General features: G+C 51.9%; 3 protein-coding genes across 3 annotated transcripts; 1 reads left to right on the top strand and 2 right to left on the bottom strand.

Moving 5' to 3' along the window:
- Positions 1-6,731: 6,731 nt before the first annotated feature.
- ZW10 (zw10 kinetochore protein) lies at positions 6,732-14,960 on the bottom strand. The gene is made up of 16 exons (XM_054291446.1): positions 14,844-14,960; positions 14,262-14,396; positions 13,665-13,766; positions 13,343-13,420; positions 13,094-13,253; positions 12,780-12,929; positions 12,173-12,364; positions 11,832-11,983; positions 11,465-11,647; positions 11,044-11,282; positions 10,124-10,195; positions 9,360-9,529; positions 8,679-8,809; positions 8,304-8,435; positions 7,899-8,101; positions 6,732-7,573 (listed from the first exon to the last, which is right to left on the bottom strand). The coding sequence occupies exons 1-16, from the start codon at positions 14,958-14,960 to the stop codon at positions 7,453-7,455; spliced, it is 2,337 nt and encodes a 778-aa protein (XP_054147421.1). The 3' UTR covers positions 6,732-7,452.
- Positions 14,961-15,727: 767 nt separating this feature from the next.
- On the top strand, positions 15,728-17,335 carry LOC128947227 (T-cell surface glycoprotein CD3 gamma chain-like). The gene is made up of 5 exons (XM_054291456.1): positions 15,728-15,828; positions 16,115-16,318; positions 16,593-16,724; positions 16,885-16,925; positions 17,159-17,335. The coding sequence occupies exons 1-5, from the start codon at positions 15,756-15,758 to the stop codon at positions 17,219-17,221; spliced, it is 513 nt and encodes a 170-aa protein (XP_054147431.1). The 5' UTR covers positions 15,728-15,755; the 3' UTR covers positions 17,222-17,335.
- A 1,141-nt stretch (positions 17,336-18,476) lies between these two features.
- On the bottom strand, positions 18,477-22,270 carry LOC128947228 (T-cell surface glycoprotein CD3 epsilon chain). The gene is made up of 7 exons (XM_054291457.1): positions 22,222-22,270; positions 21,212-21,232; positions 20,935-20,949; positions 20,605-20,808; positions 20,246-20,398; positions 19,362-19,408; positions 18,477-18,552 (listed from the first exon to the last, which is right to left on the bottom strand). The coding sequence occupies exons 1-7, from the start codon at positions 22,268-22,270 to the stop codon at positions 18,496-18,498; spliced, it is 546 nt and encodes a 181-aa protein (XP_054147432.1). The 3' UTR covers positions 18,477-18,495.
- Positions 22,271-23,262: the final 992 nt, after the last annotated feature.

Genomic DNA, 23,262 nt, shown 5'->3' with positions numbered 1-23,262 from the left:
ATTGGCCTGTTATTGTTGTTGCTGTGGCTGTTGTTTATGTGACAGTGAAAAATCAGACCTGCAGGAGTCATATCCTTAATTAGTTACCGTTCATTTGCCAAATCCCAATTGCTCTCTTGCCACCCTGGGCAGTGCCACCCCAGTGTGGTCACAAAGGGACAGGTGACACTTTTGAGGAGGGGACAGGGACACCACAGCCTCACTCTGCGCTTTTAATCCCTCCACCATCCTTTAACTAACTAACAAACAATCTGCAAACCTGTTAGGCTGTCAAACAGGAGGTGACGATTCATCAAACCTCACCTGGAGAGAAGCGACAGGAGCTGCAATTAGCAGGAACGCCATCATTAATCAGTAATGACCCGCAGGGATCAATAGAGCCATTTCACAAAGAGCTCGGGGGCTGGGCAGGGAGTGGTGCCAGCAGCTCCTGGGCTTGTCCCTGGGAAATGCTGGGGTTTGTCCTAAACGGGGGGCCAAAAGGCTCTTTTGGGTATGGTGATGCTCTGGAAAGGAAATCGAGCCAAAAAGGCTCCTCTTGGTGTGGAGATGCTCTGGAGGTGCAATCAGGAGCCAAAAGGCTCTTTTGGGTGTGGTGATGCTCTGGAAAGGAAATCAGGAGCCAAAAAGGCTCCTCTTGGTGTGGAGATGCTCTGGAGGTGCAATCAGGGACCAAAAGGCTCTTCTTGGTGCGTGGATGCTTTTCTCTGTCCAGCTCGGCAAAGTGAGCCTCAGGACAGAGCTGAGGAGCAAAATTCCATCCCCAGGGAGATTTTGGGGGCTGCTGGTCCAGCCCTGCCCCTCAGCATCCCCCGTGCTCTGCAGCCTCTCTGCTGCTGCTGGGGAATCCAGCCCCTGCGACAGCCTGGCTCTGCTTTGCAGGGCTGCGACGACCACAATTAACAACAATTAACAATTACAATTATTAACAACGACAATTGACAATTACAATTATTAACAATGACATTTACACAGGGAACGTGTGCAGGGACCTTCAGGTGAATTTGCACAGTAAAACTGCTCGTTTATTTTTGTTGTTTTTCACTGCCAATCTGCAGTTTCTTCCTGGGGCTGAGGGAGAGCGGCCAAGGCACTCAGAGCTGGGCTCTGCCTTCACTGCTGGGCACCAATTCTTGGTTTCCCTGGCACAAGAAGGTGACAATTGTGATGGCACAGGACACACCCGAGCTGGACATGGAAATCAGAAGGTTCCAAGTCCCTTTATCTGGATTATTGCAGCCTTTGTTCTGTGCTGCCATGGGAGGGAAGAACAAGCCCTCACTCCCAGCACTGCTCAATTTTCGATGTATAACTTTGAAAGCTTAATCATCTTCTTTTCACAAAGCCTTATGGTTTATATATATTTGGGTTTTTGTTACTCTTTTGTATTCACCCCTTTCGCTGTCAATTTGAGCTTAATATTATTAAAATTGCTCTGGCTCGCTCTGCTTAAAATTCTGCAGTTGCAGGATTTTTTGGGAAGGAGAAGTGCTAAGTCAAACGCTTTCTCCTGTTTCTTGTTTGTCTTTAATGACTCATTAGATCATCACCTCTGAAATGAGGAAGCAATAAAGCTGCTCTGAGGAAAGGCTGGCAGGCAGCTCTGGAGGCTGCTTTGGGATGCGAGCTGGGCTTGTTTTTCTTTTTTTTTTGGGACACAAATCCCTTGCAGAAGTGGTTCCTGAGGGGCTCTCCAAGGGCATGGGGCACAGTGGGTTAAAAACATCGCCCTGCTGCAGGAAGGGTTGGAATTCTGCTTTCTGTGCAGGGAGAACGGGATAAATCAGCTCTGCACTGTGCTGGTGTTCTCAGGGTGAGGGAAGAGATGAGAATCTTGACTCCATGTTTCAGAAGGCTGATTTATTATTTTATAATATATATAATATATTACATGTTCATTATATATATTTATATACAAATATATTAATATATAAATATATAAAATAATATATTTTATAAATACATATAATAATATAAAAATATATATATAGATATAGATAATATATATATTTAATATATTAATATTAAAAGAAAACCATACATGAAAATTATACTAAAATAATCGAAGAAAGGATTTCATCAGAAGCCCAGCAAGGAATAGAAGGGAATGGAATGATAAAATCTTGTGACTGGCCAGAGAGTCTGAGACAGCCAGACTGTGATGGCCATTAATTAAAAACAACCACATGAAACCAATCACAGATGCACCTGTTGCATTTCACAGCAATAATTGTTGTTTTTTTTTTCCTCTGAGGCTTCTCAGGAGAAAAATCCTGGCAAAAGAATTTTTCATAAAATATGTCTGACACTCCCTCCACCTTGCCCAGGAGGGATCAAATTTGACTTTTAAAGGGAAACCAGTGTCCACGTGGTTTTATTTCATGTTCTAAAGCAACAAGAGCCCACAGAAGGACCCTATCACCCTGTTTATTTATTTATTATTTCTATATTTATTATTTATATTTTTTAAGTTCTTCTAAGCCTTCTATGTTTGCATTCTTGCAGCGAACTTTCTCACACATTTTCTGTAAATAACTCATTGTTTGGCATTCTTTTATAGAGGTGGAGCAATTATATAAACTGTTGGTTTGTCCAGTGTCATTGGAGAGGTGGCACTGTCACCCTCCAATCCACGGTCACTTTTGGAAATCTATAAATGTTGGAGTCAGAAATTAAAAATTTGTCGTTTTACCTTGGGAGAGCTGCGTGCCCACGTTGTGTTATTTGTGTTTTATAGTGACAAAATTCCCCGTTCTGGGCTGGCCAGGCAGCGCTGCCCGCGGCTCCATCGGCGTTAAACAAGGATTCACAGCTGGGTGAGCCGGGCTGAGTCACTGCCCTGAGCCCTGCACGGCTCCAGATGCTGGAAAAACAGAATTAATGAGTGAGAAACTGCAGCCCCTGCGTTGTGCGTGTGTCAGCGTGGCCTCCTGTGGGCTTTACAGCTGTGCTGGGAGGGAAAGGAAAGGAAAGGAAAGGAAAGGAAAGGAAAGGAAAGGAAAGGAAAGGAAAGGAAAGGAAAGGAAAGGAAAGGGAAAAGGAAAGAGGAAAGGAAAGGGAAAAGGAACGTGGAAAGGGAAAAGGAAAGAAAATAAGGGAAAAGTGAAGAAAAGAGAAGAGAAGAGGAAAAGAAAAGATTTTGGGTTGTCAGGACCTCCTAAAACACGTTGTATTTTTGAGTCACATGTGGCAGCTCTGTCAAGCCAAGCACATTCTCAGAGCCACACAAAAACTATGCTGACACAATCCCAGGGCTCAGGATCGTTGTTCTCCCATTCAGGCACTTCCCAAATAAAATCCCTTTTATTTATTTTCTCCCCTTTTCCAGTCGGCTCGGGCTGCTTTGCAAACCTGAGCATTCAGAGCTGCAGGAAGCTGCGTGCCCAGGAAAGGCTGTGATTCCCAAAGTGCTGCAGAAATGAAACAGAAAGAGAAATGTGGAATTTTTAATTTTTTTTTGAGGTTTAAGTGATCCTTCAGGGAGATATCGAGGCTGCTGCTTTAAAGTGCTGAGGAACTCCCCAGAGTGAATTTATGGGAGGAAATAAATAAGGAAGGTGGGGCAAATAAATAAGGAAAGGCTGGTTTGGACCTTTACTCCCAAATGTTGTGCCTTGCAGCACTCTTGCTGGTGAATGCTGGCACAAGGGGAGTTGTTTCTCTGCCAAGATGCATTAAAGGTGTTTCCCTTTGTAGCCTGGGGAAATACAGAGAATTCCAGGTGGGAAGGGGCTCCTGGTGCCAAAGGAGGTGTCGGGGTGTGAAGGGGACCTGGGGGATCTTCCTGAAGTGATTTTGTCTTTAACCAAATCCATATTTTCTAATAGCTTTTCATACCTTTGTAATTGCAGGCGGAGTATTTATTTACATCAGCAGTGGCTGTAATTACAGAGAATGCAAATGTGCAATTATTTAATTAGGATCCATAATGAGGCTGTGGGAGGGAGCTCCGAGGCAGATGTTTGTGGGGAGCAGCGCTGGCCAAGACTTTGTGGAGAGGAAGAAAGTTGGGATCCAGGAGGAACTGAGAGCAGGAGAATTCTTCTGCTGGTTGGGGAAATCTGGATTTCTGTCTCAAATGAGAGGAATGGCAGATTTGTCTTTCCAAACAAGCCGTGGGTCTGCTGGGGGATAAAACCAGCACTGGGAGAGAAAAGAAACAATGGGAAGGATTCCACTGATTGATGAATGGAAAAAGACATTTGCTTTTACAAATAAACTTTAGGTTTGCTGAGAAATGAAATTGGACATTGAGAGATGAAAGAAACAATGGGGAAGAAAAACCCCTAAATTCCGTAAGAATTAAAAATTAAAAGGGAGGGTTATACATAAGAGGGGAATCTTTGGGATCAGGTGTTCTGGGGAGTCTGAACCGAGACACTTGAGAAAGTGCCTCAGAAATGGGTAAAAACCCTAAATTCCATAAGAATTAAAAGTTAAAAGGGAGGGTTATACCTTAGAGGGGAATCTTTGGGAATTCTTCAGGATTAGGTGTTTTGGGGAGTCTGAACCTCTCAGGTACCGCAGAAATGGGGAAAACCCCCTGAATTCCATTAAAATTAAAAAGGAAGGTTATACATTAGAGGGGAATCTTCAGGATTAGGCGTTTTGGGGAGTCTGAACCTCTGGAGTAGCTCAGGAATGGGGAAGGAGGGAAGGGAAATGTGGCTGGAAACTGGATTAAAAGGAGGCTGCTCCTGCACACGGAGATGCTGCAGGACCCGCCAGCCCCGGTGACATCAGCTGTGACTCCATGCGGGCTCAGTGGCCCCTGTGTCACTGTCTGGGCTGGCTGTGAGCCCAGCCCAGCTCTGCTCCCCCTCGAGGTGGCAAATGTCACCCTGGGGTGGCTCCCCCACTGTTAAAAGCTCTGGTTTCAATGCAGGGATTGAGGGTACAGCAAAGCAGAAACGCCATCCGGCCTCCTGAAAAACATTTTCCTCTTCTGTTCCATGATTTGGGTTCTCAGCAGCTTGCGAGGGCAAAGGTTCAGCTGACAAGTGACAAATAAACTGTTTGGAGACGGGAGGGAAAAGAGCATAAATTAATTTCTCTGTAACAAATTATTCTTCCTCTTTGACTCATCTCCGAGAATAAATCCCCCGGGATATCTTTGTGCCGGAACACGGCGCAGAGAATGAAAACATTTCATCCCTGCCATCCCTAAATTCTCCCTTTATTGGCAGATGGATGAGAAGCCAGGGCCCAGCCCTCTCCTGGCTCTGCAGAAACACAACAGAGGGCATCAGATGTGCCAGGTGACAGGGAGGTGGCAGTGCCTGCTCAGGGTGGGCACTGAGGTGTCCCCACCACAGCCACAGCATCACAGGGGTCAGGACATTCCTCCTGTGCCCTCTGAGGAGGTTGGCACATCCCTGCAGGGAATTGCCTGGAAATTGCCAGCTGCTTTTTAAAGAGATTATTGTAGCAGGTTATAGCAGTGCCTCCATTCAATTCCTGCCAGGCAGAAACCAGTTTTGCTGAAATTGCCTTCTCAGCTCCATAATCATTACCCGGGAAATTGCCCCGGGAGAGAGCAGGGAGTGGGGGCTGCTCTGCCCAAGATGAGCAGGAAAATCCTCCAGGAGCTGTGCTGGGAGATGTCTCTGTCTTGGCATTCACACCCCTTAACTTTTTGTCTTCTTTTCACCCTGAAAAGGTTCAGTTTCTGGCAGATCTCGGAGGGGAGATGCCCCGGGAGGTGCCCAGCAGCAGCCCCGGGCTGGAGGAGCAGCCTGGCGAGTCCCTGTGTGCCCAGGAGGGCTGGCACAGGATGCTGGGGCTGGCTTCTGTGCCCGGGCTGTTCCCTCCTCTCCCACTGGAGCTCCAGCACCATCTACAGTCCTGCCAGGGCGCTCCAGGGGCTCAGGGCGCAGCGCAGGCACAGGAAGGCTCAGGAGCTGGGCCAGGGGTGATTTGGGGGACATTTCTGGCCTGAACTCTAAATGAGACAGGGACCTTGGAGGAAAAAAACCCAAACCAAGCCCAAACTCCCATTTTCAGAGCAGCAAACACACCAGGTTTGTGCCACAACACAGCTGGTGCTGCTCAAAGGGAGAACAAACCCACCTGAAACTGCAGAACAGGTAATGAAACATTCATGGGAGTTCCTTTGGTTAAACAGCATTAAAAACTCATTGGGGCTTCACTGGAGCACTGAGCCAGCAGCTGTGGCTGTCGGGGATGGAGGAGTGGGGGGAAAATGCCTTTATTGCATGGGACAGCTCTTCCAGTCTGATTTTCTTAGACCCACTAGAATTCAGGAAAGGACAGACTGCACACAGCAGCATCCTGCCCTTCCCACAAGTGAGGAACAGCCCAGGACTGGCTCCTCCTGCCTCACTTAACCCAAACAGACTCCCAAACGTGCTCAGTATAAATAGTTTATTAAAGAAAATAGCAAATTCCAATTCTGTGAGCAATCAACGGGGGAGAAGTGTTTTTCAAAATAGACCATTCTGGATGACTGTGTCTGAAGGGACAGGGGATCCCATGAGGTGTTGTGGGAAAACAAAAACACAAAGGTTCTGCAAGGACTGGGGACACAGGAAAGGCTCAGCCCCTGCACAAATGCCTGGGAATGGGAACAGGAGTGGGACAGAACAGGAGACAACAGATTAAAACATTAACAGGAAACAACAAATTAAAACATTAAACTGTGACTGAAACTCTTCTAAGCACTACAGGGCAGGAAGGATTGGCAGCACCTTGGTCTCTGGGCTGAGCTCAGTGAGGTTTTCAATTAAAAGAAATGTACAACAATGCAAGTGCCAAACAGCCTTTTGGGACTTCATGCTGTGAGGGCACCTTGCATTCCCTTTGTATTTTGGTTTGCATTTCTCTCATCACTCCTGAAGGACAGAAAACACACCAGAAAGACACAGAGGTGTGCAGTGCACACCCAACACAAAGTATGGAGCTGAACTGCCCTCTACACTTGGGAAAGTGACACTGGAAAGCTCTAAATCAGTTTGAGGATATTTTCCATGAGAAAGAAGAGAATTTTCCTACTTTGTGAGAAATCCTGTGACCTGACCCGTGGTCACCCAGCACAGGATCTCCTTTCCCCACTCCCTCTGAAGTGTCTCTCCCTGAAGGTCTCAGGGGAAGCTGAGGTGGGAAACTCTGGCACACCTGGAGGGACATCAGGAACTCCCCAATCTCTGGGTTCCACGTGTGCTTTGGGGGACAGCAGAGGCCACGGAGGGGCTGCAGCTCCCACATGCAGCAGTGCATAGAAGAGTCCCAGCTGAGCACTGGAAGGGCCCAGCCTGAGATGAGGTTACAGAACACTGAGCAGGAAATGCTCCTTCCCCCGAGCAAGCTCCAGGAAGCACCAACCCAATCCCAACGTTTCCCAGGCCAGCAGAAATAAGAAAGGTGAAATCAAAAGAGTATTTGGAAGTGTCAGTTTGCTCTTGCTGTGCCACAGGGTGCAGGTGTAAACTGGAGTCACTTGATCTTGGCCAGGGCTGCTGCTCTCCTGTCTGTGTTCTGGAACAAGGCTCGGATCAGACTCTTCACCTCAGCTGCTGAAAACTCCTCTGCCAGAGGCCCCTTGCCATCTGCCCACCTGCAGGGGAGACAGGCAGAGCTTTATGGCACCAATCTGCACAGAAATGGCACTTCCAGCAAGCCTCCAAGGACCTGTGCCAGCAGCTGATCCTGACCCTTTCCTCTGGAAAGGAAAGGGAAAGGGAAAGGGAAAGGGAAAGGGAAAGGAAAAGGAAAAGGAAAAGGAAAAGGGAAAGGGAAAGGGAAAGGGAAAGGAAAAGGGAAAGGGAAAGGGAAAGGAAAAGGAAAAGGAAAAGGAAAAGGAAAAGGAAAGTTCCTGCTCTTCCCCTGAACTGCAGCTCCCTGGCACAGGCTGGAGAAGCTGCTGGAAAGGAAACACCTACTGATCCACAATTTCTTGGAGGTTGGCCTGCAGGATGATCATCAGCTCCTTGAATGTCATCCACTTCTGCACATAGACTGGAACTTCCTCTTGGTATTTCTTGTTTTTGTCCTCTTCAAGCAGAGGGGTGAAAACTTGGGGTCCCTCCTCCACCATGATCCTGCAGAGTGAGTACAGCCTGTCTGCATCCTCTGCAGAGATATCCTGGGATGGGGAGAACATCAACAGAGATTAAGTGAGGCTTATTTTGGGAGTGCCAAGTGAAATGAAAAATTGGGATTGTGAAGATTTCCTGTGGATTCATGGCTGTAATTTCTGTGTGAATGAACTGCTCCCCTAAAATGCGATGGTGGGGAGAGTTCCTGGAGGTGACAAACGCTGTCCCCAGCACCCCCACGGCTGTTACCTCCAGGGCAGCAATCCTGGTGACAATCTCTGCCAGGGCTGTGTTCAGGAGGGCCCCCATGGCCTTGCAGTACACGTTCACAGGGAGCACATCCTGCCACACCATGCCCAGCCTCCTCAGCTGGTGCAGCACCTGCAAGACAACAGCTCAGTGTGACACCAGAACCCTGGGAAAGGCACCAGGGCATCAGGAGAGTACAGGTGGGGAGGAACTGTGAGCAATCCTGCTAAAGACACAGCCCAGGACAAAACCCCAAACCATCAGTCAGAAAATAGGGTTTTTAGCAGCTGCACAGCTGTAAGGGCTGAGATTCCACAGTGCACCCTCCCCAGGATACCTGCAGGCACTGGGATGCTCTCTCTCTGCCTTCCTCACCTGCTTTATGGCTTTATTTGCTGCACAGTAATTCTCCTCATCATCCATGTTGGAAAAGTTCCTGGCACTCGAGAGCCTCTCCAGGATTTCTCCCTTCTGCACTCGCATCTGGGCCAGAAAACACTCCATCCCTTTAGGAGCAAAACAAGCAGAGAGAAGCAATTAAACAATTACTAAATTTGCTCTGCCTATTTATGACTGCGAGTGCTGAATAATGAACTTGCTACAACGTTTTATTTTTAATCAATTTCCAGTCTCCAAACAGTCTCCCAGAGCCAGTTTAACCAGTGAGCTCTTGTGCAGCTTGCATTGCTACAACACTGCTGGAAGAAAAGCAGAGCAGCAGAAGGAATTGTGGATGGCTCCTGTTAGCTCACACAAACCCATCTCTGAATTTATTTCTGTGGAATAACTAAGGGAAATATCAAAGGACTGAGCAGCAGATCCCAGAACACATCTTGCTGCATACTGAGCTGTTCTTGGGACTAAGCTCACAAGAAGATACAGGTTTCAAAGAACCAAAACCTCCTAACTCAGAAATGTTTGTGCCACTTGTCCAAACACCACCAACCCACTGCTCGCACCGAGTGAGCAGCCAAACCCCCATGAAAGCACCCAGCAGGGTGAGCTCCCAGGTGAGGCACAAGCACCTCTGGAGAGGGGAAGGGGCAGGGGAGTTACCCAGCCTCCTGAAGGCAGGCACCAGGTCCACGAAGGTGGCGGCCCCGTTGCTGAGCACGCCGGTGCTGCGGTAGCGGAACTGGTGGCCCAGGGTCAGCAGGTGGTGGGCGATGTACATGCAGTTGTTGTGGTGGATGGCAGCCAGCTGGGGCAGCTTCTGCAGGTTCTCCCTGGCCCAGCAAGAAGGGAAAAGGAGAAATGGGTTTATTTAGAGCTGGTTCTGTTAAAAAAAATGATTGCGTCTATCCTAGAGAAACGCACGGTCTGGTGCTGGCAAGGCCTGACTGACATCAGAGTGAAAACATTTAATCTCACAAACCCCACAGGAACTGGCAGGGAAAGAGTCTGAAATGGCACTGAGGCACTTGAACCCTGTGTTATCCCACAGTTTCCAGCCATGGCCTTTCAAACAGGAATGTATTTTCTTAGAGCAAAGTCACAGAGAGGAAAGGGGAGAGAAGGTCTCTGACAGGATTGTGAACTTTCCATCTTCACTGTTGCTCCTTTTTTCACATGAAAAACATCCTGAAAAATCTGTGCATCAGATCTGAGGTCAAAGTTATGTCTGGAAACAATTACAGCTGTGTGAGAACTTCACCCACACCCCTGATCACAGACTGCCAACACAGAAACTCTCCAGCACCTGCTTTGCACAGGCAAGTCTTAGTTAGAGATTGAGTCATTGATTTTTGCTGATGGAGCTGTAGTGGGACTGTTCCAACAGCACTATTCCCCCTCAGAACAGGAAATGTGGACACACTCACCTGTGGTATGTGGGCACCACCTCATAGAAGAGCTGGAAGATGTTCCTGACACAGTCAAAGAGCTGCACACAGCTGCAAGGGAAAGAGGGCTCATGTCAGCCTGGCACTGATGTCCTGCCCACAGCTCACCCTCAGCCTGCCCAAACAGGGCTCATGGCAGCCTGGAATTAATGTCCTGCCCATAGCTCACCCTCAGCCTGCCCAAACAGGGCTCATGGCAGCCTGGCACTGATGTCCTGCTCCCAGCTGACCCTCAGCCTGGCCCACAACAAGGTTTTAGGAGCAGTGAAGCACTGGCACAAAGAGGGGATTGTCAGGATCAATGACAGCACTGTCAACACTCTGGAAAACTCTCAAAGGCTGTGCTGACCTTGAGGGTCAGTGTGGAAGGGAGATCCATGAAAGCCCAGAACAAAGGGGACACTGTCCCTGTCCCTCCAGGTGGGCAGGATTACCCAGGGACACTGTCCCTGCCCCTCGAGGGCAGCTGTTACCTGGGCAACTCTCCTGCTTCAGGGCTCTGGTTAAAGTTAAGTTTATGTGGATCTTGTTTGTTTATCCCCAAGAGCCCTGCCAGCTGCAGCCTGGAGCTCTTTGTTTTCATCAGCACAAACAACTCTGCTCACACCAAGGCCAGCACTTGGTTTTGGCAAAAAGAGATGGGTTTGATTTTTCTAAACAACTGATTTTTCTGAACAACTGATTTTTCTAAAAACCTGAAGGAACAGCCTGCAGCAGTGTCAGCCTCCTGCCCAAACCCACGGATACATCCTCCAGCCAAAACAAGAGCAATGCCTGAGTCCAATTTTTCAAGTTCCTTAAATCTATTCCCAGGTGCTGGGCGTTGCTAGGGGCTGGCACACAATAAATAAACTGCTCTGATAAGTGATGCTGACTGAGGAACGCCAAGCAATCCCTACCAGAGGTCAGTGCTGGCTGTGGCCTCCAGCAGGGTGTGGTAAGCCAGCTCCACGAGCTGCTGCACGGAGCAGCTGATGCGGCAGCAGGGCAGGCACAGCGTCAGGGGGCTCAGCCTGCCCTCAGTGCCCACACTCACTGTGCCATTGGGCACCGGGCTGCAGGCTCTGGGCAGCTTCATGTGGTCTCCTGAGCCAGGATCAGGGAGCTCTGGGAGGGCTATGCTGGAATCAGGTGTGATCTAAGGGAAACAGAGAGATAGGGTAACAGAACTCGGAGCTCTGAAAGGAGAATCTGCAAAACTAAAAAGCACTCAATGGCAGAGGTTTAAGACTCAAGATAAACACAACACTGCAGCACTGTTAAAAAATATTTAGAGATTGTTTTCCACATGGAACAACTGTGTGAGGCATCCCCAGTCACCTTGACAGTGTTGTGTATTTCTGAGGTCATCAGGTTCCTGGCTGCCATGATCACATCCTGGCACTTCTTGTTGGCAAAGTGGGAATCCACGTTGCAGGCGTATTTCAGCAGGGCAGTTGTGTCTTCCTTCAGAAACTGCATCTTCTTCAGGGCCTTCTCAAACTCCTCTGTGGATTCGATCACCTGAGGAGAGCAGATGTGTTCTATGTTAGCACAGCCCCCAAAAATCAGGGAACAAAGTTAAATTGGGTATAAAGGCTGAAAGCAAAGGATGAAGGAGGTTTTGGAGGGCATTAACCACTGGAATGCCATCCCACTGGAGTGCCTGGGCTCTGTGTTCAAACCTGGGAGGGTTTTTGGGACCCACCTCTTTGTACTGCTCCAGTTTGCTGCTGTTGGTTGGGATGGAGTTCACCAGGCAGTTGTGGATGAGGCAGTCTGAGAGCTCCTCCCAGATGAGCTCCCCCAGCAGCTCTGCCAGGCTGACTCTGCCTTCCCCAGGCTGCTCCAGAGGCACATCTGCATCCCAGAAAAGAAAAATGGATTTTAACACAGCTGCTTTCTGGGCCAGGCCCTCCATCAGCTCAAAAGCCTTTCCTCCATTTACCTCTCCCATAATTCTGATTAACAATCAGATATTCTAGAAAACTCCCATTAAATGAACAAGGTACTGATGATAACTAACTCCAGAAGAGAAGAACTGCATACTTAGCAGGTATTTGTGCAGAACTTCAAACACCAGCTTGATCTTCTCAAACACCTCCATGGGAGAGGACTCGTCCAGAGCAAGCTCCTGGGACCTGAACCTCAGGATGAACACATCTGGCTGCTCCTCTGGGACTGGCTCCAGAGACGGGTGTGAGATCAGAGGCTTCAGGATGTACTGCAGCAACAAGTGGCCTGAGGAAAGAGAAAAACAGAGGTTTTCCAACAGCAGATGGCTCCAGTGAGGTCCAGCCCTGACTGTTCTAGATTTAAAAACTGCAAGAAGTGGGAGGAATAATCCCTTGATCAGCTCTATCAGGGAATTACCAATGAGGTAAAACTCTTCAAGCACCAGGCTATGAAACCACACAGACACAGATCAGAAATACACTGAATTGTCAGGAAAGGAGAAATAATTCCAGGTGGATAATGGGATAAATATTTTCCTATTAATAAGAGCTACAGCATTCACCTCAGTGGGAAACACAAGCCAGGAGAGGAAGGAGTTTCCCAGTGTCCTGCTGGAGTGAAGTGTGCCTCACTATCCATGTTAAAACAAGCCTGAAGTATCCTCCCGAGCTACTGGGGCTGTTCCTGGGGTCTGCCTTACCAAAGTCTTTGAGCTTGGAGTGCAGCTCTCCCAGGACAGCCAGGGCCTGCAGCACAGCAGCCACGGGGGGCACAGCAGTGTCCTCGTCCTGGGGTGGCACCGTGTGCAAGTGCAGCTCCGAGAGCACCAGGGCCTCCAGGCCGCTGCTCCCTGCACACAAAGCACATTCAGAACTGCCACAGGGCACTGCAGAAGCAGATCCACCCTCCCCAGAGCTCCTTCAGCCCCCTCAGCCCAACAGCTCCACTGCGTGTCCCACCCTGCAGGCGAGAACTTCAGTGGGGCAGAAAGAGTGAAAAAACCCCTGTGAGCACCTTTGGAAGGGGGAAGCTTCCACACAATGAGCTTCTGCCACTCCTCCCCGAGGTGGTAGATCATGTTCTGTGTCTGCACTGTGAGCTCTGTGCCCAGGGCCTTCAGGATCTTCAGTTCAAAGCCCCTGCGGGACTCCAGGCTCCTGAGGCTGCTCCGTGCCTGGGGAGAGCAGACACAGCTCAGGTGGGCACTGCCCTGCCAGGGAAAGCATCCCCTGGAACCCACCCCCCTGCCAGGGGCACTGCTACCTTCTCCAGCTGCTGAGCTGCTGCCACGTACTGCTTCTCCTGCAGGGCAGAGCTGCACTCCTTGATAGTTGTGTCAAACTGCAAAGGGGAACACACACAGGGGGTGTCACTGCAGCTCTGCTACTGCAGACACCCCCAGACCTGTGAGCTACACCCTCACCCAAACCTCTAAACTACAGACACTCCCAGACCTGTGAGCTACAGACACTCCTACATCTGTGAGTTACAGACACTCACTAAACCTGTGAGACACTCATTGAAATCAGAAGCCCAGAACAATGCTCACACTGAGGAGCAGGATTATTCTGCTCCCCCTCCTCACCTCCTGCAGCTTTTTCAGGACACTCAGGACCAGCGTGTCCCTCTCCAGCTGCTGCTTCAGCTCTGTGAACTCAGCAACAGCCACGTTTAGATCTCGCTGGACCTAAAACAACAGAAGTTCTCAGTTCACTGACAGCATTGGTTAGCACACACATTTTCCTCTTAAATTTCACTTATCATTTATTTCTGTGCATAGAATGATTTGGTGAGGAGGAAAAAACTCCATCCTTTTTATTCCTGTGTCCCACCCCCTGCCCCAGCCAAGGCTGGTCCTTCTCTCTGAAGGACACTGTGACACACTTTTCCACCCATACAGGAGTGACAACCCCTTAATGACAGCTCTTAACGTGCACACTGGTGTCACCTCAAGCCATTCTTTAGGGCTGATATCACCCAGGGATCCCAGCCAGAGAATCACAGAATCCCTGAGCTGGACGGGATCATCGAGTCCTGCCACAAACCCCCAAATCCCATCATGAAAGTGTTGTCCAGACACTCCCTGAGCTCAGACAGGTTTGGGGCTGTGACCAAGCACCCCACGGTGGGGTGGGGGCTCCAGATTTGGGCTGAAATGGAGCAGGATGTCCCTGGGAGTCACCTCGTTCTCGATGCCCGCCTTGAGCAGGTCGATGTTGTTGGACAGCCCCTCCACCTGCGCCACCAGGTCCTCTGCGCTCTGCATGCTGGGCAGGAACTCGCTGTACTTCTTGTTGATCATGGTGCACACCTCTCCCTGAGGACAGCGAGCAAAGGGACAGCGTCACCTCAGTGACACAGGGACAGCGTGAGAGGGCAGGGCGGGGGCACCGCAGGATGGAGGGGGCTGGGACACCCCTGAGCAGGGCTGGGACATCTCTGACCAGGGCTAGGGCACTGCGGGATGGAGAGGGCTGGGACACCCCTGAGCAGGGCTGGGCACCCCGGGACGAACCAGGGCTGGACACCCGAGGCTGAACCAAGGCTGGGCACCCCAATCCAGCTGACCCAGGGCTGGACACCCGGCCCAAACCAGGGCTCGGAACCCGAAATAATCCAGGGCTGGACACCCCGATCCAGCTGACCCAGAGCTGGACATCTGGACACCCGAGTGACACACAGCTGGACACCCAGTCACGACCGGTTTCGCCACAGCGCCGGCTCCCTGTCTCTCCCCGCGCCCCCTCCGTTCCCCGTCCCTTGCCTTGAGCTCCTCGACGCGGCGGGAGAGGCGCCCGACGCGGGCCCCCAGGTGCTCCTTGTCCAGCCGGCCCGAGTGCGCCAGCACGGCCGCCACGAGCGAGCCCGCCCGCGCCGCCATGGCTGCGCGCCCTACGGCGGCCGCGAGGGACACGGGACTGCGGCGCGGAGCTCGATCGGGAGGCCGCGGGTTCGAGACTGACCGGGGACAGCCGGACATGGGGGGAGGAGAGGGGACCGCGGTTATGGAGACAACCAGAGATCCCATGGGGATCGGGGACCGCGGTTATGGGGACACGGAGATACCGGGGAGCGGGAACCGCCGTTATGGGAACACCTGGAGATGGGGGGGGGAGAGAGGACCGCCGTTATGGTGACACCCGGAGATGAGAGGGAGCAGGGACCGCGGTTATAGGGACACGGAGATCCCATGGGGATTGAGGACCGCGGTTATGGGGACACGGAGATGCCGGGGAATCTGTGGATGGCGTGACCGGTGGCTGCTGGAGTCTAAGTCTCACTGAATGCTGAGGGTCTATGGCTTGCAGGGGACAGCCGTGGATGCTGAGGGTCCGTGGCTATGGGGGACCAGTGGATGCCGGGGTCTGTGGCTATGGGGGACCAGTGGCTGCAGGGGATGTGGAAATTCCGGGAATTCCCCAGCTCTGCAGTGTTTCCTGGCTGGGGGATCCATCAGTGAATGTCCATGGCTGCAGGGGGACAGGGAGATCGGGGCTCAGAGGGTTCTGTGGGTGCTGGGATGAGGAGGCAGGCACCGAGCCCCCATCCATTCTTGCCGGGGGAGGGAGGATCAGCCCCCGGCATCCGGTGCCTGACGCAGCCCGGGCGGGAGGTGCCTCGTGGTGACAGCTGTCCCCACGTCCCGGAGCGGGGACAGAGCCACCACCGCCGTGCCATGCTGGGGGGAAAGGCTCTGAGTGCCTGGGCACTGCTGGCCAGCCTGGCCCTGGCCAGCTGGGGGGTCCGAGGTGAGTCCGGGGGTGTGGGGTCAGTGGCCGAACACTCGCTGTGGTGCCTGGACATGGTGGGAAGGAACCCCAGAGCTTGGTGACGTTCCAAACCTTCCCTTTTCCAGCAGGGAAGGTTTGGAATGTCCATGGGGAAAAAGGAATCGGTGCAGGAGGATGGGGGAGTTTGGCCAGAGCTCTTTTGGGACAGCCTGATGTGATTCTTCCTGCCCAGGAAGGAACTCCGAGCTCTGCCCTGCTGTCATCACTCAGAGGTGAAGCTCTCTGCTCCCTTCTCCTTGCACAGGGCAGATATTCGTGAAGGAATTCAGCGGGAAGGTGTTCCTGGAGTGTGTGAGGAGCCAAGGCAAGAACATCACATGGTGGAGAGATGGGAGCCCTGTTGGGCACGAGGCACAGCTGGACCTGAGCGGGGTTTATGACGACCCCAGAGGCCTCTACACGTGTGAGACAGGAGGCCAGAGGAGCAGCCTGCAGGTGCACTACCGCAGTAAGTGTTCACTGCTGCCTTGCCAGAGCCAGGGCTGCTCGGAGTGTTCCCCCAAGCCAAGCCTTGAGAGAATTTCCCCTCATCTGGGAGTGTCTCCAGCGGTTCCTCTGCGTGTGGTGTCACTGTGAGAGCCCTGCAGTTCAGTGCCACGACCTGCTCCTCTGCCCTGCACTGCTGTGGGGGACACGGGCATCCCACAGCAAAGCCAGCTGGGCTCTGTTGCACTGGCAGAGCTGGCCCTGCCCTCAGTGTTTGTGTCCTTTTGGGTTTGCAGTGTGCCAGAACTGCATCGAGGTGGACGCTCCCACCATCTCGGGCATCGTCGTCGCCGACCTGGTGGCCACGCTGCTCCTGGCAGTGGCCGTGTACTGCATCAGTGGCCATGACAGGGGACACACTTCGCGAGGTGAGGGATGGGGACAGCCCGGGGGCTGTGCCTGGCACCCCTGGGAGCTCTGTGTGGCACTCCTGGGGGCTGCAGCCAGCTCTTGGGTTTGTTTGGAAATGTTCCCCACATTGCCCAAGGCTCCCCTGGTCTCTGAGCTTGTTCTTCTTTTTTCCTTCAGCCTCTGACAAGCAGAACCTGATCTCCAATGAGCTCTACCAGGTGAGTGTGGGGGCACCCCTGTGTGTGGGGACACCACTAGCACCCCTGTGTGTGTTTGGAGACACCTTCAGCACTCCTGTGTGTGTTTCGGGACACCTTCAGCTCCCCTGTGTGTGTGTGTGCACCTTCAGCCTCTCAGCGTGGAGAGAATCTTGCCCAAGGCTGACCCAGCTCACCCTCCCAGGGTTTGGCAGGTGCAGTTTGGGTTCATGTCCCCTTTTTCCCCCTGGCAGCCCCTGGGAGAGCGGGAGGAGGATCAGTACAGCCGGCTGGCTCCCGCCCGTGCGCGCAGGTGAGGAGGAAGACTCTGGGACTGTCTTCATCAGCGTGCTGGCTTTGCTTGGAGTCCCTCCAGGGTGGGCTGCCTGCAGCCCTGTGCCCACTGCACACCTCTTGCACTTCTGTATTAATGCCAATAAAGATGAGCCTGTCCCACGGGCTCCCTGCTCCATCTGCTGTGTGCAGCTCCTGGGGAAGGGCACAGGGATGGGGTCTGGGCACTGGGAAGGGCAAAGGGATGGGGTCTGGTCACTGGGAAGGTGCACAAGGATGGGATCTGGTGTCTTGTAAGGTTCACAGGGATGGGGTCTGGTCACTGGGAAGGTACACAGGATGGGATTTGGGATGGCAATGCCAGGTCTCCACTCCCCAGCCCCAAGCAGAAACAGCTCATGTGCTCTGAGCCCCCAAAACAGCACACAGACACCAACAGGGCCAGCCAGCATCACCTCACCCTGAAAGGATGAGGAAATTTGCAGCCCTGCAGGCAGTAAACCCCAAAGTGGGGGTGCAGCAGTGAAGAGGGGCCCGTGGGTTGTTTTGGTGCCTGTTTGAGCTCGAAGCCTGGCTGAGGCAGCCCTGAGCAGAGGAAGCAGCAGCAGAGCAGGGCTGGGGGCGTTGAGCTGCGCCCCAGCAGCTCCAGGATGCGGTTTAGAGCGCAGCTGGGCTCCCTCACCACAGCAGGCCCCACACCCCGGCGGGGAGATGGCGAGATACACACAGCACCAACCAGCCCCAGAACCCCAAACCCACACAGGGCCACGCTGTCACCTTCTGTGAGCAGCACTGCTGCAATAGGGCAGGCTGGGAAGGGGAGAGCGGGACCAGGTCAGAGGCAAACCCCCCTGCAAAAGATCCATACTCAGCCCAAGGAACACCAGAACCAAGTGAGGGCACTCAGGGTAGATATTAAGCCTGAAGGAAAAGGTCAGAGGCAAATCCCTCTGAGGAGGATCCGTTCTCAGCCCAGGGAACACCAGAACCAAGTGGGGGCACTCAGGGCAGACATTAAACCTGAGGGGAAAGCAGCAGGAGCAGAGGGACGTTTGAGGGGAAAAGGAGACCAGGGAGGCCCAGTGAGGCTGCAGTCCTTTAATGAGAAGGAAATCTCGTGCCAATGTGCTCATTTCTGCTCCGGGCTGGCAAACCCAAGCACACCCCAGGGTGGGACAGCCCATCCCTGTCCTGTGGCCAGAACACCAGAGGCTCAGCAGAGCTGCAGAGAGCTGGGACAAGGTGGGCAGAAGCATTTCACCCCGAGCTGCTGGTCCAGGCTGCCATCAGAGCAGTTTCAGATGGCCCTGGGGGCCAGGCCTGCATACACCTCCCGCTGCCCCTTCCGGATGGGCTGTGGGGAGACATGAGATCCTGGGTCAGGAGCTGGAGCCCCACACTTCCCCTCACAGAGAAAAGCAGGGCACAATTCCTCCCAAGATTATTCTCATCTCATTTGCTGTGCCTGTTTTTGTGCCAAAGTAGAATGCAATGTGGAGATTGTTTCCCCACGGTGATGGCGTTTTCTTTCCATGGCCTGTCAGGGCCTAGCGTGTAGCCCCACATTTCACAGACAAAAGCAAGGCACAATTCTTCCCAAGATTATTCTTATCTCATTTGCTGTGCCTGTTTTTGTGCCAAAGTAGAATGCAATAGTAGAATGTGCAATAGCAGAAAGCAATGTGGAGATTGTTTCCCCACAGTGATGGTGTTTTGTTTCCTTGGACTGTCAAGGCCAGGTGTGTGTGTGTGTCAGGACTGAGGGCGACAGTCACGAGATTCTGTGCAGTGTGTGCAGAGTTGAATGCTTGGCAGGTTCAGTTTTAGATGTATAGAATAATGCAGTATAATAAAGTAATTAATTAGCATTCTGATAAGATGGAGTCCTCCTCATCATTCTTCCATAGCACCAGCTCTAAGGAGCCCTCACTAAGCCCACACAGGGCATGGAGAAAAGCACAGCAGAGCAGGGGCAGTGCCCAGGGAGCTGCAGCTCTGCCCCCAAATAAATCCCCGTGGCAGCACCAGGGAAAGGGGCTGCACCCCCAGCACCTTTTTCCCTTTTCCTGCCAGGAAATCTGGGAGCTTGGCTGGATGCTCCGTCAGGGATGGATGACCTGGCTGTCCCTCCCCAGCAGCAGCATGGAAAGGGACTGTCCTCACCTCATAGTCCGGGTTGGGGACAGGGGGAGGCCGCTGCATCTTCGGACCTGAAACAGAGGCACAGAGAGGGTGAGTCCCTGCCATGAGGGGCCTCCAGGCTGATCCCAGGGCCAGGCACACCACAGATCAACCTCCATGGATTCATTCTGAGCTCCTGAAGAGCTCAGAATACATACAGCTGCAGGGCTGGCTCCAGCACAGCGGCCTGGGAAATGGGTTCCATTGCAGCAGCCAGCCCATCCCTGCCCAGAGAACACCTGGAGAACACCCCTGGGATGCAGGAGCACTGCCTGGAAGCTCATGGGGAGCAGAGGATGCAATGAGGGTTTCCCTGGGTGTCACCATCACATTTTCTGAAAAATCCCCTTGCCCAGGATTTCTCTCCTGGGAAGCTGAGAAGCCTCAGGGAAAAAGGAAACAATAATTATCTCATTGGCTTCTCCTGCGTTTTGCTGCTTTGCAATGTGGCTGGAGATTGTTTATCCAACACGTGAATTGTTTTTATTAATGGCCAATCAGTGCTAAGCTGTGTCAGACTCTGAAGAGAGAGCCACAAGATTTCATTATCATTCTTTGTAGCCTTCTGTCTGTATCCTTTCTCTATTCTTTAGTTTAGTTTTAGTATAGCATAATATAATATAATATAATATAATATAATATAATATACAACATAATATAATTAATGTAATGTACAACGTAATATAATTAATGTAATTAATATAATTAACATAATTAATATATTAATATCATAATAAATCAGCCTTCTAAAACCATGGAGTCAGATACACCATTTCCTTGCTCCTCCATCTGAGGACCTCAAAAATACCACACCTGGGTGCCCAGAGGGTGGCACAGGCAGCAGGGGTGCCTGCAGTGGCTCTCACCTCGCGGCCGGCTGTCCCCAGCAGAGCTGGCTCGTCCCTTCCTGCCCTTGCTGAAGTAATAGACCAGGATCAGCATGCCCAGGGTGATGAGGAGGTCTGCAGTGATGATCCCTGCCACGATCAGGGCGTCCAGCTCCTCACAAGTGGCACAAACTGCAGGGATGAGGGCAGGGGATGCTCAGAACCAGGAGAGCCCAGCCTGGCACGGGGCTATGGGCAGCTGGGAAGGGGAAAAGGGCAAACAGGGAGGGAGGATTTGCCCAAAATGGGCTCTGGGACTGGCCTCAGCAGCACCACATTCACCCACCCCACTGGAAACCCAGAGTCAGCCCCAAACCAGGTGAGGGGGCAGCGCTCACCTTTGGCATTCAGGTACAGCTGACGCTTCACGTTACCCAAGGAGCAGCTGAGGTTGGCAGGGGAGCTGTCGTGGTCCTTTATAATGAACTTCCTCTCCTTGGTGTCCTGGGTTTTCCCAGACAGCTCCCACTGGATGTTGTCGTCGTCGTCCAAGGGACACGTGATGGTCACCGTGGTGCCAGAAATCTCCACCAGGAATTCCTCTTGGGAGGACGCACCAATGAGAAAGGAAAGCAAGGGCAAAAGTGAGATATTTCCACCTGGTTTTTAGTCTGCCACAGTTTTTATACCCCGCGAAATACTAGAGAATGCTGGTAAAGTTAACTTACCCTCCAGTTCTTCATCTGCAAAACAGAAAACAAAGAGTGTTAAAAAATCATCTCGTCATTGCCTCACAGTGCTGGAAATGCCCAGCACTGGTAATAATTAGGGACCAATTCCTCCAATCAGTAAGACCACTGTCAATTAAGGAACAGTGATTTTTTCCTATCCTGCAATATTTACAAAATTCAAATCTTTCTATTTGACTTTTAGTCCTCACTTTTGAGGCATATTTGGGGGTTTTAGCATGATAAATAGATAAGGATGGCAGTAAAATACACTTACCCAGCTGAGCTGTGGTGCCAACTGCAAAAAAAAGGAATAAGAAATGTTAAATAATTGAACTTGAGCTATCACACACCTTTCCTACTCCCAGGACATCCTTTCTGAATCAGCTTGAAAGAGATGTTTACAATCCCACATTCATGCTGAAGGCATCAGAAATATTCTGCTGGTGAGACAGGATGTTGTTCTGAACTTGGAAGCCATTTTCAACACAGCCTAACACAGAATGGAAACTTGAATCATTTTCCAACCCAGTTCAGAAAAAACGTTGTTATTGCAAGATGCAAACCCAGAAATTCTGCTTTATTATCGTGGAGCAAACACTGCTGGAAAATCCTGGTAAGAACCTCTGCAAGAGTGGGAGCCTGACGTTGGTTTCAGGCTGTAAAACTGTTTATCTGTGTGGTTTTTCTGCCTTGTAGGAAACAACTTGCTCCATGAGAGGCTCTGGAGCTGGAATATTAAAGAAAGAGTTTTAGGAGGTGTGAATCACAGTCGTGATTTCCTTTAAAGACATTTGTCCTTTTGCAAAAAGTAACGTAAATAAGCGACTGCAGATTTGAATAAGTGATTGCAGATTTTAATTCCATAGCGGACTTGGCTGGAGAGAAGGTGACCTGATGGTTTTTATTTTACAGAGACAAATGTAAATGTGGAAAAAGAACAGGCCATTGATAAACCACATTTTCTATCTTCACAAAGTTGGTACTCGCAGCACTTGGGCAGAGTAGCTGGAGTCTGGTAACAACTCTTAATGGATTATCCTGTACACTCATCTCTCCTCATTACTGGGTTCTTTAGAGCCTTTCCAGGTACTCTGCTCTTCATCCTAAACCAGGGGGCACCCCAGCTGCCACCCCACCCCTGATGTCCCACCAAGCCTGAATCACCCAGGATCACCAAGCTTTGAGAAAAGTGCACGGATAAAGGATAAAAGCCCCAAAATTAGGAGTGTGGAACCTTACAGATCACACAGCTATAACCCAGCTGCCTGAAGTTTGGGGACTCACCTGCACAGAGCAGGAGCCCCAGGAGGGGCAGGCACTGCTCGAACCTCATCCTCATGTTCCTCCTGCTGCTGCTGCTGCTCTCCACCACATCAGACTGCCATGGCCGTGGCAGGAAAGAACACGGTGGCTTTCCTAGAAAGAAGCCCAGGATTGCTTTTCCCAGAATTGTTGCCCACCCGAGCAGGGCTGGGGCACTCACTCGTTCCAGAGCAGCCGGGGCAGAGGCACACACGTGAAATAAGCCCAGGTCAGGAAGTGCGGAGGCTCAAAATGTCTTCATGGGACGTCACCGGCAGCCAGGGGTGGCTGCTCTGCTCTGCACCAGCTCTGCAGGCTCAGGACTGCCCTGGGAGGCGAGGAGAGAGAAACGGGCTGGAATCAGATTGGCCACCAGGCCCTTCCCAACAGCTCCTCAAAGTGAGAGTCTGAGAAGCTCCAAGTGCTGCAAAGGACTTCACGTGGAATCCCAGCGTGGTTTGGTGGGAAGGGACCATAAGGCCCATCCCATGCCACCCCTGCCATGAAGGACACCCTCACTGTCCCACGGTGCTCCCAGCCTTGTCCAGCCTGGCCGTGGGCACTGCCAGGGATCCAGGGGCAGCCACAGCTGTGCCAGGGCCTGCCCACCCTCACAGGAACAATTCCTAATTCTCAATATCCCATCCATCCCTGCCGTGAGGAACACCTTCACTGTCCCAGGGTGCTCCAAACCCCACCCAGCCCGGCCTTGGGCACTGCCAGGGATCCAGGGGTGCTCTGGGCACCCTGTGCCAGGGCCTGCCCACCCTGCCAGGAACAACTCCTAATTCCCAATATCCCATCCTGCCCTGCCCTCTGGCAGTGTGAGCCCATTCCCCCTTGTTCCACCCCAGAGCTGCTGCCAAGAGCCCCTCTCCATCCTCCTGCAGCTCCCTTCAGGCACTGGCAGGCTGGAATGAGGGGAGCAGGAGCTGCCCCCAAAGCTGAGCACCCAGAGTCCTGCACGGGCACAGAGCCGAGGCTGCGGCTCCCTGCCCATCCCCATGGTGGTGTTCACAGGGC

This window comes from Melozone crissalis, unplaced genomic scaffold (genome assembly GCF_028551555.1).
Source record: "Melozone crissalis strain CALT ecotype California unplaced genomic scaffold, PUWL_Pcris_2 ptg000092l_1, whole genome shotgun sequence".
NCBI lineage: Eukaryota > Metazoa > Chordata > Aves > Passeriformes > Passerellidae > Melozone > Melozone crissalis.
Note: the sequence above shows the minus strand (reverse complement) of the source record. Positions and strands in the feature narration are given on the sequence as shown.